Source organism: Phyllostomus discolor, chromosome 4 (genome assembly GCF_004126475.2).
Source record: "Phyllostomus discolor isolate MPI-MPIP mPhyDis1 chromosome 4, mPhyDis1.pri.v3, whole genome shotgun sequence".
NCBI lineage: Eukaryota > Metazoa > Chordata > Mammalia > Chiroptera > Phyllostomidae > Phyllostomus > Phyllostomus discolor.
Genome location: NC_040906.2, coordinates 96587133 through 96605608, shown reverse-complemented (window position 1 = coordinate 96605608; position 18476 = coordinate 96587133). Strand labels below are relative to the sequence as shown.

The window sequence follows — 18476 nt, the reverse complement described above, 5'->3', positions numbered from 1 at the left end:
TTTCAGAGTCAAATATTGGTTCCAATATAACTTATACCATTAGGAGAAGTATGACTTTGAATGAGTTCCTTATTCTCATGGATCCTCAATTTCTTCAATTTTAATGAATGAATGAATGAATATATGAAAGTAAAAAAATTAAAATGCAGATAGTAGACTTCTGGCCAAGATGGAGGTGTAGGTAGACACACTGTGCCTCCTTGCACAACCAAAATAGGGACAGCAACAGTTTAGAAACAAAAAACAACTAATACTGATAGAAAATTGAACTGTATGGAAGTCCGACAACCAAGGAGTTAAAGTAGACATACTCACCCAGACCGATAAGAGGGGTGGAGTGGGTGGCCTGGCAGAGAGGAGTCACAGCAAAAGGAGCAGTGGCTGGCGGACCTTGGACATGTGAGGCAGCAGCAGGCAGACTCAGCAAGGGGGTGGATTGTGGAGGGGTGCAGTGCACAAGATGGCTGGCAGACTGGCAGTCCCACATTTGCACACAGATAAACCAGGTGAAACTGGGGAGCAAGACAAAATGCGCAACCCAGGGTCCCAGCACAGGAAATAAAGCTTCAAAACATCAATTGAAAACATCTGTGGGGGTTCAGATGCCAGGAGGAACTCCCAGCCTCACAGGGGAGTTCGTTGGATAGACCCACAGGGTTCTAGAACATACATAAACCTACGCACACAGGAATCAGCACCAGAAGGGCCCAATTTTCTTGTGGGAAGTGGGGGAAGTAACTGAAATTCAACACAGAGCAGAGCAAATGCCATTGTTCCCTCTCTGACCCCTGCCCCACATACAGCATCACAACCCAGTGATGTGGGTTGCCCCGCCCTGGTGAACACCTAAGGCTCTGCCCCTTACTATGTAACAGGCATGTCAAGACAAAAAAAAAAATGGCCCAAACAAAAGAACAGATCAAAGCTCCAGAAAAAATACAACTAAGCAATGAAGAGGTAGCCAACTTATCAGATGCACAGTTCAAAACACTGGTAATCAGGATGCTCACAGAATTGGGTGAATTTGGTCACAAGTTAGATGAAAAAAATGAAGGCTACACTAAGTGAAATAAAGGAAAATACACATGGAATCAATAGTGATGGGAAGGAAACTAGGACTCTAATCAACAATGTGGACCAGAAGGAAGAAAGAAACATCCAATCAGAAAAGAATGAAGAAATAAGAAAAAAATTTTCAAAAAAAATTAGGAGAGGCTTAGGGACCTCCAGGACATCTTTAAATGTTCCAATATCTGAATTATAGGGGTACCAGAAGGAGAAGAGGAAGAGCAACAAGTGGGAAAGATATTTGAACAAATAATAAAGGAGAACTTCCCCAATTTGGCAAAGGAAATAGACTTCCAGGAAGTCCAGGAAGTCCAGGAAGCTCAGAGAGTCCCAAAGAAGTTGGACCCAAGGAGGAACACACCAAGGCACATCAGAATTATATTACCCAAGATTAAAATGGAGAGAATCCTAGAAGTAGCAAAAGACAATGAGGCAGTTACCTACAAAAGAGTTCCCATCAGACTGTCAGCTGATTTCTCAAAAGAGACCTTAGAGAGAAGAGAGGGCTGGAAAAAAGTATTCCAAGTCATGAAAGGCAAGGATCTACATCCAAGATTGCTCTATCCAGCAAAGGTTTCATTTAGAATGGAAGGGCAGATAAAGTGCTTCCCAGATAAGGTCAAGTTAAAGGAGTTCATCATCATCAAGCCCTTATTATATGAAATGTTAAAGGGACTTATTTAAGAAAAAGAAGATAAAAAAGATGTACAGTAAAATGACAACAAACATGATTATTAACAACCACACCTAAAACAAAAACAGAAACAAAAACAAACTAAGCAAACAACTAGAACAGGGACAGAATCACAGAAATGGAGATCACATGGAGAGTTGCCAACAGGGGAGTGGAAAGAAGAGAGGAGAGAATAAGTAGCACAGATAGTAGGTAGAAAATAGACAGGGGGAGGGTAAGAATAGTATGGGAAATGTAGAAGCTAAAGGACTTATAAGTATGACACTTGGACATGAACTAAAGGGGTGAATGTGGGTGGGAGAGAATGTGCAGGGTGGAGGGGAGTGAAGGGGGAAAATAGGACAACTGTAATAGCATAATCAATAAAATATATATTTTTTAAAAATGCAGATAGTAGTACTCACTCTGTGGACTTGTAGGGATTAAATCAGGCAGTTCTTGCCATACAGTGATTATAACAAAGTAATATATAAATACATATGTGTATATATATTTAAAACCTATGTGATTTTCCATTTTGTCACTCTGAATACTAGAGCTTTTCTCAAGTTTTCCCTAGGAATTTAAAGGCAATGAATAAAGAAATATTCAACTTCTGTTATAAAATATTAAATAAGATAAGGCCTTGTGAACATGCTTTTGTTTTAAATTAAGGTTACCCAGATTCATACATTCTCCCTCTTTTAATATATGAAAGACTAAGCTAGTCTAGATGACCCAAACCATCATACTTTCCCAGTGTGTGGGGGAAATACATCAATTTGCCAACATAAATGACATTAATGAACTTAGCCAAGGGATTGGAGTTGAAAAGAAGCCAGGCGTGATATTTGATAAGAAATGAGAAGGCACTGCTTTTCTAGTGCTGGAAATAGCTAGGAAAAAAAAAGATGGAGTGAAACTGGTACTTTAGATGGTGAATTATATGGAGGACAGATGGGTCCTTACAAATTTGCTTCTCATTTAAGATTCTAGCAAAACACCAAGCTTTTGTATGTATATATGTCTGCACATTAAATGAGTATGGCCATGTCCACTTGGTGGTCCACTATACTTATGCATAAGGGAGGCCCTGGGTTTTATTTTTCCAGGCTGCCCTCAGCTTTTGTGTACTTTAGAAGCTGACTGGAGAGCCAGTGGTCCTACTTTGGGGTCTTCTGTGGCACAGAAAGGGCACCCTTACAGGAGTGTCTGGAAACAGACGGCCCTATCAGTGTGCCTGGTGGAAGTAGCACCCAAGATTCAGGGCACTGAAGCCAGCAGTGGCTAAGGTGAAGATCAGCCAGAGTGCTAGATGTTCCAGTAAGTTTTGACCAAGCAGAACTAAGACTGGGAACAGCCCCAAGACCTTCAGACATAGAACAATAAAGGCTAGTAACAAACCTTGGGACAAGGACTTCTGTCCAAATATAAAATGACATCATACCCAAGCCCCCCTACTCTACAAAGATACACCCAACCAGATCTGCATACAACTGATGAGAAGCAGTCTACTACTTTTCTGAGAGGTTTAACATTTTTATCCAAGAGATAAATATTTGGTCTATTTGAAAAAAAAACTGGGTCAATAATTTGTTATAAAAAATTTAAAGTTGAACAAATTTTATAGTGAACACCATATACCCAACAACTAGATTCTACTGCTCATATTTACTATACTTTCTTTACTACCTGTCTAATCATCTAGCCATCTCTCTCATCATCTATAAATTTAATTTTTGATGTGCTTCAAAGTTGCGAGCATTAATACAGTTCCCAAATTGTGTCTCCAATTTGTGTATATACTTGAGCATGTATATCATTAACTGAAGTTGAAAGAAAGAAAGAAAGAAAGAAAGAAAGAAAGAAAGAAAGAAAGAAAGAAAAAGAAAGAAAGAAAGAAAGAAAGAAGGAAAGAAAGGAAGAAGAAAGACAGAAAAGAAAGAAAGGGAGAAAGAAAACAGAAAGATCAATCTGGCAACATCAGGCCTTGAATGATTAGGTGGTTTTCTACCCTGAGAGGATTCTGGAAACCATTATCTTTTAACATTTTCTTCCAGAAAGATCTTCCTTCCTCCTTGATGACTAGGGAGATCATCTCTGTGAGACACTGGATGTAGTTTCAATGACAAGTACCCCAGTGATCTGTACTTCAAAAGGGGGTGCATGCCAATGGTGGACCCCATAGAGAGAATTTTGGTGCAAAGGCTCACTAATCCTGCTCTTGAATGCTTTTGATTTTTTTAATTTAATGTTCAATTTTCCTAACTTCAAGTTAATGTACTTTTAAAGCAAAAACTGTATTTGTTTGGGTTTTGTTTTGCTCAACCCAAATGAAATACTGTAATAAAATTTATTAATTAAATGATATATACCTTAAAACATGGAATTTATTTTTAATAAAATAAAATAACTATATTTATACCTTATGTTGCCTAAAATATACTGCTTGCATATGAATTTGGTTTATTTTTTCTGACTTGTGTATGTCTTAACTTTCTAAAAATAGTCTATTTAATATGTATTAGAAATTATATTTCACTAAGTATAATTTTGGCCTATAATTTTTTAGTTATAACAACTACTTTTTCAGTGTTTATGGGAAGAAAAGATGTAGACTCAAGTTGGACAATAGGGAAAAAAAGAGCAGGAAGACATTATATAAGGTCAATATTCAATGATAAATGGCACTAATCAGCAAAGTAAAAGAAACCAAAAAACTCCACTGTCCACGCATCACCTGGAGTAAGGAATTGACTGATTTTTAGTCACATTCGGGAAACAGATGATAGAATTATTCTGTGTACACATTGGTAATGCAAACGATGTACTGCAGCTATCAAAATAATGAAACGAAGGAAAATGTTATGGGGCAGTCAGATGACAATGGATATGGATGATGCTTCACAGTCTTTGGTTTTCTGCAAAATAAATAGAGAAGTTTGCCAAATGAGGATTTTGTTTTAAAAAGCTGTCATCAGGGAACAAAAAATGGCATAGTTTCATCAGGCTTGAAGTATTTTATCTGTGACCAGATTCATAGAGGTTATGAAAATATGAGACAACTTAATTTTCCACCAAGTGTTGGGATCAATCCGTGTAGCTCTGTTCCAAGCTGCAGCTTGGAAATGTAATTGGTTTTAATTATAATTAATTTAATTAATCACAGTAAAATAGTGTGAGTATGGGCTGTTTGAAATTCTGTTTCAACCATTTTTTTTCACCCCCACTTTTTTCTTTTTCTAAAATAAAAAAAAAAAAACAAGAAAAATTGGAGAAAGGTGAATAGAGGTTTTTTTTCTTTTTGATCCAGCAACTTGTGCATAGAACTTTTAATTATACAGAAGAGATAATTCAGCAAGATATGCATGGTCACAGAACTATATTTTAACTGATTTTTTTAAAGGCAAGATTTTAATTTTAAAGGAGTTCTAACTATGGGCCACCGTTATGCCAAATGTCTATAAATGAATGAAACAAAGATTGAAATAAGAAAGCACTCTTGCCTCTGTGCTAGTATGGGAAGAAACTAGACTAATATTTAGAAAACCAGAGGTTAGTCCCAGATGTGTATACATGAGCTGAGTGAAATTGGGCAAGTCATCACCATTTTCTTTATTTGTTTATGATAGGTGTACATACATCGAGGAAAATTCACTACCACTCAAGAAAGAGATTGTGTCTGCCTATATACAATGACACAGAGTATTAGAAATTGGCTCTGATCAATCTTGAGTTCAGAATTTGTGACTTTATCACACCCATTTTCCCCAAAAACCTTAGTTTGTCTCTTCCACCAGATATTAAGCTCTCCTCAGGTCAGAAACAATATTGTTGCCTTGTTGGGCTCAGCATCCAATAACTGTTCATCAAGATAACTTCTAATTAGTAGTTAAGACTCTTCTTCATTTAAAATAATTTCCCTGCTTGTAAATAAGGCCTTGTGGAAAGTGACTACTATTGTTTTTACAGTCAGCAAAAATGGTTTACTTCTAACTCCTATTCAACTAAACTATAATCCTGTAAGTCATTTAACCTTTCTATTTTATCAGCTTTCTCATCTACCACAGATATATTTTTAAAGTACATCATAATGATGAATAGATGAGAGAATTCTTTTTTAAAAAAAGATTTTATTTGTTTATTTTTAAAGAGAGGGGAAGGGAGGGAGAAGGAGACAAACATCGTTGTGTGGTTGCCACTTGTGTGCCCCCTACTGGGTACCTGGCCTGCAGCCCAGGCAGGTGCCCTGACTGGGAATAGAACATGATCTTTTGGTTTGCAGGCTCGCACTCAGTCTACTGAGCCATACCAGCCAGGGCTAGATGAGAGAATTCTTAGACAAGTTAAAAGTACAATTTAATTTTGAGGTACTATTATTAATAACATAAGATTTGTGAAAATATAAGAAACAGATTTTGCTTTCTTGGCTAGACACATGAAAAACTAGATTGTACAAATATGTGGTCACACAGCATTCTCTGAACACTCTTAATTGGAGTCCACCATGTTATTGAAACCCTGAATGGGTCTCTGCTATCTTCTTTGAAGGCAGAATATCCCCAATTATAGTCCTGGTTTGGAGTGGACTAGTTCAGCTGCAGTTTCCTCTCTCTGTTGCTAAGTAGTTGTATGATATATTAGAAAAGTTGGCATTTTGAATTGTACTACCTTTGTTATAGTAATGGTCTTACCACTTCAGGGAATTCATGGGCCTCCCAGAACCCTTAATTTGTCATTCTAGAAACCCTGAGCAAGAGAGAGAAGCTGAATCAGCTTGCTTTCTGCCTTAAACTAGTATCATGCTGAGTCACCAAAACACATGCTTCGGGATGGGACTGGAAGAGACAACCAACTCAGATTCTGGGCAAAAGAGCACCGTGTTCAGTGCAGTAGTGCAAGTGTTCTGCTCTCAGAGTTCTGGTCCCTGAAACCTCATGGGTAAGGTTAAGGACAAGGTCATTCAAACAGTTTGCAAACACAGTTTGAGTACATATAGTCAATGCCTGACAAAGAGTAAGTACTTAATATTTTTTTAAATAAATTAACAAAATATTCATATTTAGTAATGGGTACAAAATACCGCTTCATAAGTCATTGAGGGAGACATGCAAGAAAATATGACATGGTTCTATACCAAATACCCTAATTTACTTCATAAGACAAGACAAGCATATATGAAATATCTGAGCATTTAAAGTGGGGAATTTTTAAGTGAGAGAATGAATGATTTAAATGGGTCCCCAACCTTTTGGCATCTCTGGGCCACACTGCAGGAAGAGTTGTCTTGGGCCCCACATTGAATACATTGCCATACATAATCACAGAAAAAAATCTCATAATGTTTTAAGTAAATTTACAATTTTGTGTTGGGCTGCATTCATAGCCATGCTGAGTGCAGGTTGGACATCCCTGATAAGGCTGTAAGAATTCAAAGACTTGGGGGACCACTGAAGAAGTTTCTTAGGAAGTAAAATCTGAGATGGATTTTGAAAGATGGATGGGATTTGAGAATATGAAAGGGTGTTGGCATTCTAAGCAGTGGTAATAGCATGAGACAATTTCTGGAAATGGAAATAGGTGTGTCTGTTTCACTCTTTACTTTTGGGCAATGCAGGGATGGGGGTGGGCATTGATGGTGCATATTTAAAACAAAATAGGATTATAATATATATTATCTGTCATAATATGACTATCAAAATACTCACAAATGTGTACTAAGGTGTATGTGTAAAAGTATTTATTGCTCAGAAGAGCAAACATTTTGAAGTATTTAAATTCTGTCAGTAGGGGAATGGTTTAAAAATATATGGCACAGTCACATCATGAAATACCAGGAAGTTGTTGAAAAGAAAAAAGTAGACCTTTGAGTGCTGATGTAGACCACCATGGAATAGTATATTAATGGTGAAAATACATTTATGTAATATTTTTCAACTTTGAAAATTGAGTTTAAAAATCAAAGTGGTACTTCAGGTTTATTAATGTGATAACATTGTATCAAACTAAAAGGGAGCAATTGAAAATGAAGAGGGTATTGGGAGATGTTTACATAAGTACTGGTAACAGGAGGCCAGAGGTAGGGACCTGAATGGTAAAGAGAGAGAACCTAGGGGCATTCTGAAGAATGATTTTAAAGATTCCCGATATAGAGCATGAACACAATAGAAGAGAAAGGAGATTTTTCAGGTTTAAGTTTAGGAAACAGACTCACATTAATAGGAAAAATTCTTTGAAGAATTTCTTTATTTTCTTTCTTTATTTTTTGTTTTTCAGGATGGAAGAAACAGTACGAAATCTATTGCAGAGTCAAGGACCTCCAGAGCAGAAAAAAGAAGAAACTGTTATGGTCTATCAGGTACACCATGTTTTTTACTGTTGTTTGGCCACTGATCAGCTTGTTTTTCTCATTATTCTCTAGCTCTGTCCTCCCTAACTCAGACATAAATAAACAAGTATAGGCTAGACCCCAGTGCTAGGAGCCATACAGTTACCTCTGTTTGAGAAATCATGTACACATTTATGTAACCCAATAATTTTTGTTGAACTCCTACTGTGAAACCGATGGTAGAGTTGGTTGTAGGAAAATGTAAAAAAAATAAGTTTACAGTGTTCAGGGCTGTAAGAGAGGTAGCTACAGCATTCCCTGGGAACACAGGACAGAGAATGACTCATCCTTTCTGGGGAATTAAGGACTACTTCCCAGGGGGATGACATTTAAAGTGGGCCTGAGGAATAGAGAACAAGAGGAAGGACATTGGAGGCAGAGGGGAAGCCTAACTAAAGGATTAGCAGGATGCATTTGCAGAGTGGGCTCATGGAGAACAAGAAGCTCAAGATGACCAAATGATAGCCTGGTGAGAGAAGAAGTTTGACTGTGACACTGAAGGTGCACAGGAGAGCTGGACAAGGTCATGCTTGTATATGGGTCTCATGGGTGTGGCCTTGCACCTTGCCATGTGGAATCTAAAGAGGTCTAAGAAGGGTAAGTTTCAATGAAGTGACAAATTGTCATCTTCCAATTGCCCTTATCCCATGGGTCTTTAACACTAGCAAAGGGGCCAGGCTTGAAATCAGAACATCTAATCTGAGTATAACCCAAGTTAGCCAAACAGATGAAAAGGTTCTGGCAGGTGGGAAGAGAAATACAGCAGAAAGAGCAGTGGATGCCTTTATTGATAAACAGAGAACTTTTGTTGAAAATTACTTCACATCACAAATAGATACCCAACATCCATTGCACATCTATACGTAGAGAACTTAAAAAAAAAAAGCTAAGGAAGGCAAGGAAGTGGGCCGAAATTTGAGGTGTTTAGCTTTCTAGCTGGCTAGAAAGGAAGAGGGTTTGGGAGGCAAGTGTAGGAACCCAGATGGTAAAGGTAATTTGACACTAGCTTCCCTGAACTCATGGGTTCAGAGCTCTGCACTTTATTTGTTATGAGAAAAATTGGGAAGACTCTGATCACAGTATCATACAAAGTTAAGGAATCTAGGCCGAGTTAGCTTTAAGGAATCTATGTCCTCAGTAGTTGGCCTTTTAAACATATACAGGGCTACTTTGGGACAGTGGGACAGCTGTTCTCCATCTCCAATGAGTACAATGCAAGGGTGTGACTTCAGCTGCCTGAGAGGCAATTCAGGTTAGTGCCCTGAAGACAATTTTAAAGAATCACTAAAATCCATTTTTTTCTTGAGAAGGTGAGGTGGTTTTTACTCAGGGAATGCAGTTGTGCTTTTCATGATGTGTGTCACCTAGAGATAGGATAAGGATCCTATCTAAGTCTTATCCTATCTTGAGGATCCTATCTTATCCTATCTGAAGGATCCTATCTTAAGTCCTGCTAGCCCTGAGTCTCCCCTAGGTCTTATATCTGTTTTGGTAGAAAATTGAGGTTTGAATAAATAAAGGGAGGGGAGGAAGCTTGATTCTACAGTAAATGGTTCCATGTGGTCCTATGACCGTGAAACACTGGTCGTGTGCTCCCCCTCACCAGTCATAGCAGGCCTGAGTCAGAACTGAAGAACTTGGCATCACTTGGTGCTTTTTCCAAACCCTCCTTGCTGCTCATCCAGGTCCTTTTTTTCTTTTGATCATTCTTTTCTAATTGCTCCATCACTTACTAGCCAAATCGGTGGTGTAGACATTTAACATCATTATCAGAATTTAACTTATGAAACTGGAAGCTACTTAAAAAAATAGATGCACTTTAAAAAATGTGTTTTAAAACTATTTCCTCTCTGTAACTTAGTCTATTAGATCTGGGAACTCAGTGCTTCCCTCTAGGGAGAAGGCAGTAAATCATTTGAACTAATACTACATGGGAGGGTTTTTTCAGTCATTGTGCTAATTGGCCTCAGCTCATTATGTAGACAGTGGGAGAAGGACATAGGCTCCATGACTCATAAGGTTATTTATACATTCAACAGATATTTACTGAGCTTGAAGTATATACTAGGTACAACCTTGTTCTCTGGGGATTCAAGAAATGAGAATGGAGAGAAGGGAAAGAGAAATCTTGCTGGGCAGCACTAAGGCCCAAGGGGTCCCTGTCATGTCATAAATTCTGGTATTCTGAATATGGCCAATAGCCACAAAATAGGTGTGCACAAGATGTACATGGTGATACTGGTGGAGCATGTAGTTAATACCTTCCTGAAGTCAAATTTTGTGGTATAGATAAGAGCTGGGAGATTTATTGCTTCATAATGTGGGCTGTTACTAGCACACCTGACTCAGATTTTCCAGCAGCAACTTTTACTCTAAAAGCAACCAGAGGCCCCTGCAACACTTCAGCCCACGGGAAAGATGGAGTTGCTTTCATTTTCCACTGTGGCAGTGTCTGCTCTGAGGCTGTCATTTTTGAGCTAATATAGTACCAGCAGAGTGATAGCTTTCTGTGTCCCAGGCCTGTGCTAATTGCTTTGCATGCATTAGGGGTAGTCCTATTTTGTTAAGGGGTGTGTTCCTAAAAACCTCTCATAACTTATACTGGTATAATGTATAACTTGCATAATTCAAAATGCGTCCTCTCAAAGGACAATGTGTGTTTCTGTTCAGCCCCTGAAGCAGACCCACCATGGGGCAGTCAGTTTATCAGCTTGGTTGTTCTGTAGTTTTTGACTCTTTATAGTTTTGAGAATTCATATGATTTCAAGGTTTCTTCATGAAATGACATTAGTAACATTTTTACGTGACAATTTCAAATTTACCTAGTTCAGAGTCCCATTGAATGCAATCAGATGGCAGTCCCACAATGCCTTTAAAAAGGAGGTACTGTCCCTATCTCACACCTGTGGATGTGGGCTCAGAGAGCTGCATACCTGCCCAAGGACACATGGCCTGGAAAGAACCTAGGAGGGATTCCAGTCTTTGTCTGTCTGACTCTATGGCCTCAGCTCTTTATGCTGAACAATTCTGGTGAGACTAAATGGTGGGGCCCACTGATTGTTACCTAAGTTGGGCCCTAAACATAAGCCTTTCCACTTTTGATCTAAAGTTCTCTACATTCATTGGTTCATTTATTTGCTTATTTACTCATTCAAATGACATTTACTTTGTTTGTTTGTTTGTTTGTTTTTACATTAAATGTAGTGGTTTCCTACTGGTGCTGCAGCAAACTTAGCGACTTAAAACCATACCAAGTTACTCTCTTATAATAATTCTGGATGTCAAAAGTCTAAAATCATGGTGCTGGCATTCTTTCTGTAGGCTTCAGGGCAGAATCATTTCCTTGCCTCTTCCAGATTCTAGCATTCTTTGGCTGTTGTTGCTTTCCTCCATCTTCAAATTGCGTGACTCCAAACTGTGGTTCCATTGTCATATCTCTTTGTTCTGAGCTTGACACTCTCCCTTCCTTTTATAAGGACCCTATATATTTGACCCATCCAAATAATCCAGGACAATCTCTCCATCTGAAGATCTTCAATTTAATCACATCTGTAAAGTCTCTTTTGCCATAAGGTAAAATTCACATATTTCAGGGATTGGGATGTGGGCATGTGGGAGACAGGGACATTATTCTGTCCATCACACTCAGTAGCACATTATTCTAGCAGGCTGGCAGTACTTAGCTGACATCAAGCTAAGTGCTAGACATACAACAATGACTGCCTGATGGGAGCCTTCTCCTGGGAAGCTCAATCTATAGGATGCTAGACAGTGAGTGGGGGTGGGGGGAAGCAAGTAATCAAATATATGCAACAATGTGACAGGAGTCCAAATAGCAGCTTGCACAGTGTTCTGGGAGCATAAAGGACGATGCCACCAAGCCTACTGCACTGTTCTCCCTGGAGACTCTGCCTTCTGCTTCACACTTATTTTTTTAATGATCCATTCATACCTAGCACTGAGAACAATCTCATTTCATTAGGGGGAAATAAAAGACCTCAAAAGATTGTCTATAGAGGAGCCTGAATAAGCTGTAGAAACAGCTTCAGTTTCCCTTCTGCTTCTTTTTATTTCTCCAGTTTATTCTCTCTAGGTGTTTGGGGATTTATTATGTGCTGTATTACATATTCTTGTCACCCAGATCACCATTTTGTTTAGTCAAGTAAGTTAGGAAACAATAGGAAAAGAATTCATAATTAGACATGAAATGGGGCAATTAAACACAAATGAATTGGAGCAGTTGGTGGGAGAGGAACATCATTCCTTCAGCTTCATCTATGACAATATTTAAACACAGCAGCCTAAGGTACCAGTGATGTTAACACTAATGGTGGGTTACCCCTTCCAGTCCTTTTGTGTCTGCAGCTATCCTCTGTGCTTCTTTGTTGTAGCTGATACACTTCCTCTAATCTCTGCTCTTCTCTTGGGGACAGATAGGAAGTGAACCTATGTTAGCAAATCCATTTGGAATTTGCTAACATAGCAAATTCCAAATGGATTGCCACCATTTGGGTGGCAAATGGAAACACTAACAAGGGGAAAAAAAGACTTGCATGTGGCCCCAGCTTCTGCCACTAACAAGACTTTGGACTTCAGACAGTCAACGAAACTCCCCGGGTTCCTTAGTTTTCATATTTGTGAAAGATGAGGTTTGAACTAGATTAGGGATCACAAATACAAATACCTTAGTTGCTAAATAAAAGTGGTCCAGGTGTGAGAAAAATAAAGTGTCTTATGAGGTTTGAATTCTATTTTTCCACTTTTGATAAAAAAAGCAGGTACAAAGAGTGTTGGGAACCACCCTGCCTGGTTTCAGGAGCTGTAACCCCCCATGGCTAAGGCTAAGTGGGAGATCTCCAGACCAGAAGCCACTAAGGAGACAAGCTTATCTCCCTGGCAGGAGTGCTGCCTGCTCCTTGCCTGGCCCCCATTGCTTGGTCCGTTAGCCGATGATGGGTAACATTCCTCAGAGGAGGATGGATCTAAGCCAGTCACGATCACGTGAGAAGGCCCTCAGGGAGACTCAGGGAGCTGTGGAAAAGAGGGGGTGATCAACCCCTGCCCCCCGGCATTGACAAAGCCTGAGTGCTCATTCTGCCTGCAAGACATCCAAATTTCCCGGTTGCCTTTGTCTCCTCTGCCCAACTCAAGCCTGTGACAATAACCAGGGGTGGTGCAATCCATACTGGGGACTGCGGGCTTCCCTGGATGATCAGACCTGAAAAAGGAATATGTAGGATCCTGTGAAACCTGCTTGCTGAGGATGCTCTTAATTAGATTATGAAGGCCTGGGCAGGAAATGAATTTAGCTCCTCAAGTTCTGTAGTTTTTTAGGGGATAAGACCCCAACTCAGTGGGAGCCCTTTTTAGTTCTTTGAACATTATCTATCATTTGATCCTTACTGCCTGACAGTGATTAATGAACTTTACCTGTATTTCTGTGCAAATTGAAACCCAATAAAAAAACCCTGTGAAGGGAAGGATTGGGGAGCTCTCCTTTGAGAGAGTGGCCAGGACACCCCGAGGTGCCCTCCCCTTGAGAGGGTAGCCATGCCAGCCCTGTTCCTCCACAGGACTCGGTAGTCCATGTGAATTTATCTCATGTCTCACCCACGACACTGCAGACACTGCGGGCTGGTGTCTGCATCAAAAGAGAGGTTATTAAATTTGTTTTTGTTTTTAATAAATATACAAAACTCTTTCTTATACAATAGCAACCCATACCTGATTTAATGCCAAAGGAGAGTAGGAAGTAGTAGAGACTGTGGCAAACTAGAGAGCCACTGTCAGGTCTGAAGGCAGCTGCCACAGCCCAGCTGCAGCAGAGTCAGATGACCCAAAAATGTGTACAAATAGCTACATGGGTTCAGAAGATGAAGTTCCGAGTTTATAGTCAGTTTCTTAGACTATAAATAAGGCTTATTTTTGGGTGTATACATGGACTAAATAACACAAGTGTTAGACTAAGGGCAACCCTCAGAAGAGAGAGATGATTTCTAAGGTTTCTTCTTGCCCTTAGAACTCTGGAATTGCAATGTTTCTTTGCAATCCTATGGGGCCTTGTCACATGAAGTGTGAAATGAGTACATGTGCTGGTAGCACTGTTCCTACCACTAGCCAACCCTTACCTACCTGTGCTGAGCACCTGCCATGTGCCATTCACATTCTAATCATTTTATAGATGTGGGCTCATTGTCCACAAGAACCCTTTTCACAAGAACCCTTTGCAATAGGTACTACTATTTTCCTCATTTTACAGAAGAGGAAACAGACACAGGGAGGTAAAATTGCTTGCCCGAAGTTATACATTTTCAATGTTAGGTTGCTTGAGCTCCTTTGCACCCTTTTAGCTGGCTGAATAAGTTTCCATAAAAACTGAGTGCAGAAACTGTCAAAAGCTGCAGTGAGTCACTGTCCCAGGATAGAGCAGAGAGAAGTAGGTAACACTCAGCAGTGTTGCAGTGGTATCCACGTTTGCCTCTCTCCACCTCTTTACCTTGTCCCCCCTTCATGTAGAGCCCTGCCTGAGCTGTGTGTCCTTTGGGCCCAGCTCCATTATTTTTAATGATGGTCTGTGCTCAGTCATTGTTGCCTTAGCCTGTGTTTAAAGCAATATCGTATGTTACCCATGCTATTTCCATCTGGAGTGATCTAATGGAAAATCAAAATTACCTTTTCCTTAAATAATTCCTTAAGAGTATTCTCAGATGTAATTAGGTAGCTGATGCTTGGAGAAAGGGAACCTTTCTAGTTACCTTAAAATTTGTCAATCATCCAATATATCTAGTAACTTTTATGTACTTGGAATGGTGTGACATAGCCTGAGGGCTTCGTCACTGAAGTCAAGCCCTTCCTGGCAGAGGTATTACTTACTTCACAAATGATATTATCAGGGGTAGGAAATGTTTGACTTAAACTTCATCACCTTCTTCCCCAGTTATAACAAATATACTGTAATCAAATTCAAAATTTTAAGTGCACTAGAAAAAAAAGTTAGGGTTGAGCAATTATATTAAGTAATCCTTTACAAAAGACACCTAATAAAGCTATTTAAATAGCAATAGTCCTAGTACACTTAAAGTGTGAATTTCCCAAACTTCTAACATAGTAGCATCTTTTCATGAACATGTGTAAATGCAAGACAAAACCGAAGTTCTGTTTCTGTGTTTGCAGTGTCCAGGAGCTGCAAGGTTCCTGCCCATTTCCTGGTAGGGCATTAGAGCCACCTGAGGGAACCTTGGCAGATGCAGCAGTCTGGGGACCTCCTTAAAGTTTCTGACTTAGAATTATCTGTTTTGTTTTGTTATTTCTGAGTTTAACAAGTCATCCTCATTCCTGAGGTGCCTATATTGGCAACTAGTGAGGTACTTCAGTACCCATTCATTCACCATCAATGTTGCCTCATTTTGCAAAGGAGAAAATGGCATTCAAGTTCACGGACCAGTTCTCAGTCTGGGGCAGAATTGAATATGCATCCATACTGCGCCTGTCCTAACGTCTTTTACACACAATACTGGTTTCAGGAAGTGCTCTGGCAGTTAATTAGTCAAGAGAACTGAATTCTTTCAAAGTCTTTGGAGAACTTGACTATAATTTATACAAGTTATTCAGAAAAGTGCTTCATTTTTCTTTCTTTTTTTTTTGCCTAAACAAGATCAGGTAAATAATTGCAAATACATGGGTCAGCAGTCAGTACATTCAATGAGTACACACCAGCTGGAAAGAATAATCTAGAAGTCTGTTGAGAGAGTAGCTAAGTCTTTGCACAGGTATTTATAAAATTATAATACACAATGGGATATGGAAGATTTTACTAAGTGCTGATATTTATGTATGTGGCCTGTAATCTCAGGAAGTCTCAAGTGCCTTTGATTCTGCTTTAAGATATTTGGCCTTTTCTTTGAATTGCTGTGAACTTTGAATAGCTGCTTAGGTTGGTAATTGTCATAAAGCAAGTATTTTTATTGTGTGTTAAGTTTTAAAGGGCTGAGAGTGTTCCTTGAGGAGAGAGTTTTCTTCATTCCTCTTTTTGGTCTTTTTGTTTTGTTAAGCAACCTCCTCCATTCATATAAGTTTAGATAAAGAAGGCAGGATTTCTCAAAGCCAAAGTGCATGATAAGATTCAGTACAAACAAAAATATTGTCCTACATAAAATATGTCTCTTCTCTTTGAAAGTATTTATAAGATGAATTTATTATTTTGTACCCTACATACAAAAAGATTTTTAGAATTCCAGATGTTTCCAAAACAGTCTCATTTGGTGGAAGTACCTGCTTGTTAGCACAGCTCAATAAGGAGAATATTCACTTCTGTAATTCCAACATTGTATTAAATACTTTGAAATGAATACAGAAGTTTTAAATACTATCACTAAGAGTTTAAATAGTTACGTACCTCTTGGGAATTTAAAATTCTTGGTTTACTGAGTTCTGATTCCACTTTCTCATTCTCAATTTCTGCTTAAGTTCTCTGCTCAGACATGTATGCTTTTCTTGTTAGATGCTTTGACCTCAAACTGAACTCTTACCAAATAAAAGCAGAATATAACCTCTCTGTTAAAGCAAACATAACCTATGAGTAAAATGATGCCCCGAAAAAGCACCTCTTCATACATGTGAGCTGGGTTTTGCCAATGAACATGAACCACTCTCCCCAGCTCCTCTTGCAGAGGGCCAGACTTCATTTTTAAATACCCAGATAGTGTCTCAGTTCACAAGGTTCTGTGGAGGGAATCCAAAAGATGTTGCTTTTTATTAAGTGTGTGACTTGGACAAATACTTAGGGCACCTCAGATCATTAGCGGGGCATATCAGTTATTTTTTCCTCTTAGGAAACAAATAAATTTGAACAGAGAAAAATCACAATGATATCAATCCTTGAACTTTGATCCTTATTTTCTCACCTAAGGCTAAAGAACTATAATTTTCTTTATTTTAGGTCTTCTCTTAGCAAAGCTTTATGAAATAGAGATAAAATAGTCTGTGGGGAAAAATGTATAATTTTCTTGAGATCTGCAATCTCTCCTGTACAATAACCTTTCAGCTGTATTATCCTTATTGATTTTTGTCTGCACAGCAAGTCCAGCATGGCAATGAAGAGGAATCACCTGGGGCGGGGTGAGAAAAAAATGGTCTTGCCAGGGGTCTGCTGTCTGCATTTAAGTCCCTGCAGGACTCAGGTGTTGATTGACCTAGCAGGCATACTCGAGGAGGCAGGCACAGAGCCTTTGTAGGTCCTTAGAAGCTTGTCCCCAAGCTCCGTACAGCAGACCCTGGATTGGGGAAAGTGGCCCTCTGCACAGGAGGATCTTCTCCAGGACTCGAACGTAAGACAGGAATCAGACTGTGGTAGGATCCTCAACCTACTTGCGCCCCAACCCAGAACAATTTCTGAGAATCTCCAGCAGTTAGAACTGTGCCTTGGCATGTTTAAAATTGTCCCCAGGTGATTCTAACGGGTCATTAGCATTGTGAGTCAGTCAACACCATGATCATAAAGGTCTTTTCTAGTCAGCTCAAACCCATGAGGAAAAGTACAGGAGAAGATTCTGAAGGAAGTTTGACCATAGTGTGTAGGCAAAGGTACATCGGTGGAAATTCAACGATTGTTTTCCATCCCACTAATACTTTTGCTATTGCCTAGAGGGACAGGTTGTCTAATCTTAAGGCATTTAAGGCTGTGCCAGCTGTGCCATTGTCCAAAGGTGGAGGATCTGCACCCCATGCACTGGGCTTTGGAAACTCCTCAGGCTTCAGAAGGGGGAAGAGAGTGAAGAAATTCATCAAACATGTTGTCCCCGCTATTGGTCTGTCTGTCACTCATTCAAATACAAATGCAGATGGTGCTCTGTGTGTCTTCTTTTTCCTGTGTAAAAGTTCATTTAGATTAATAATGGGAAGAAGCAACTTGAAGAAAGGAAAGTAGTAGACCATTAAAAAGAAGGTGATGCAGTCACAGCAACTCTTCACTTTGTAGAGACCACACGTGTCAGGGGTAGCGGTTGGTGAGTGCGGGAAGAGAAATGTAAGTAAAAGTTCCAGGGTCACACAGACCTTGAAGTAGAGTCTAGTTTTCTCTCTCAATTAGTTTTGTCATCTTGGGCAACTTAATCAGTTTTAGTTTTATTTTTCTCTTCTTCGTAATGGGTATAATAATGCTAAATGGAAAGCCTGCCTGTCTTCGAAGTGCTTCCCCAGACATGATTTCATCTAACAATTGGAGACAGCATAAAATGTGCATAGCACATGTTAAATAGCCAGTGAACAGTAGCTATTACATATTATTACACATCTAGCCCTATTTATCCACTCATCTGTTTTCACACAAATTCTTCCTCTTACCCTGCT

At 39.3% G+C, this 18476-nt stretch overlaps 1 protein-coding gene across 4 annotated transcripts in view; it reads left to right on the top strand.

Annotated features, from left to right (window-relative positions):
* The window catches only part of NCKAP5 (NCK associated protein 5), a 1018052-nt gene that overhangs the window by 688397 nt on the left and 311179 nt on the right, over positions 1 to 18476 (top strand). For all 4 annotated transcript variants that reach the window (XM_036025027.1, XM_036025026.1, XM_036025025.1 and 1 more), the window contains one exon: positions 8018 to 8099. In XM_036025027.1, the coding sequence (XP_035880920.1) occupies positions 8018 to 8099 (82 nt within the window). The remainder of the gene's footprint in view (positions 1 to 8017; positions 8100 to 18476) is intronic.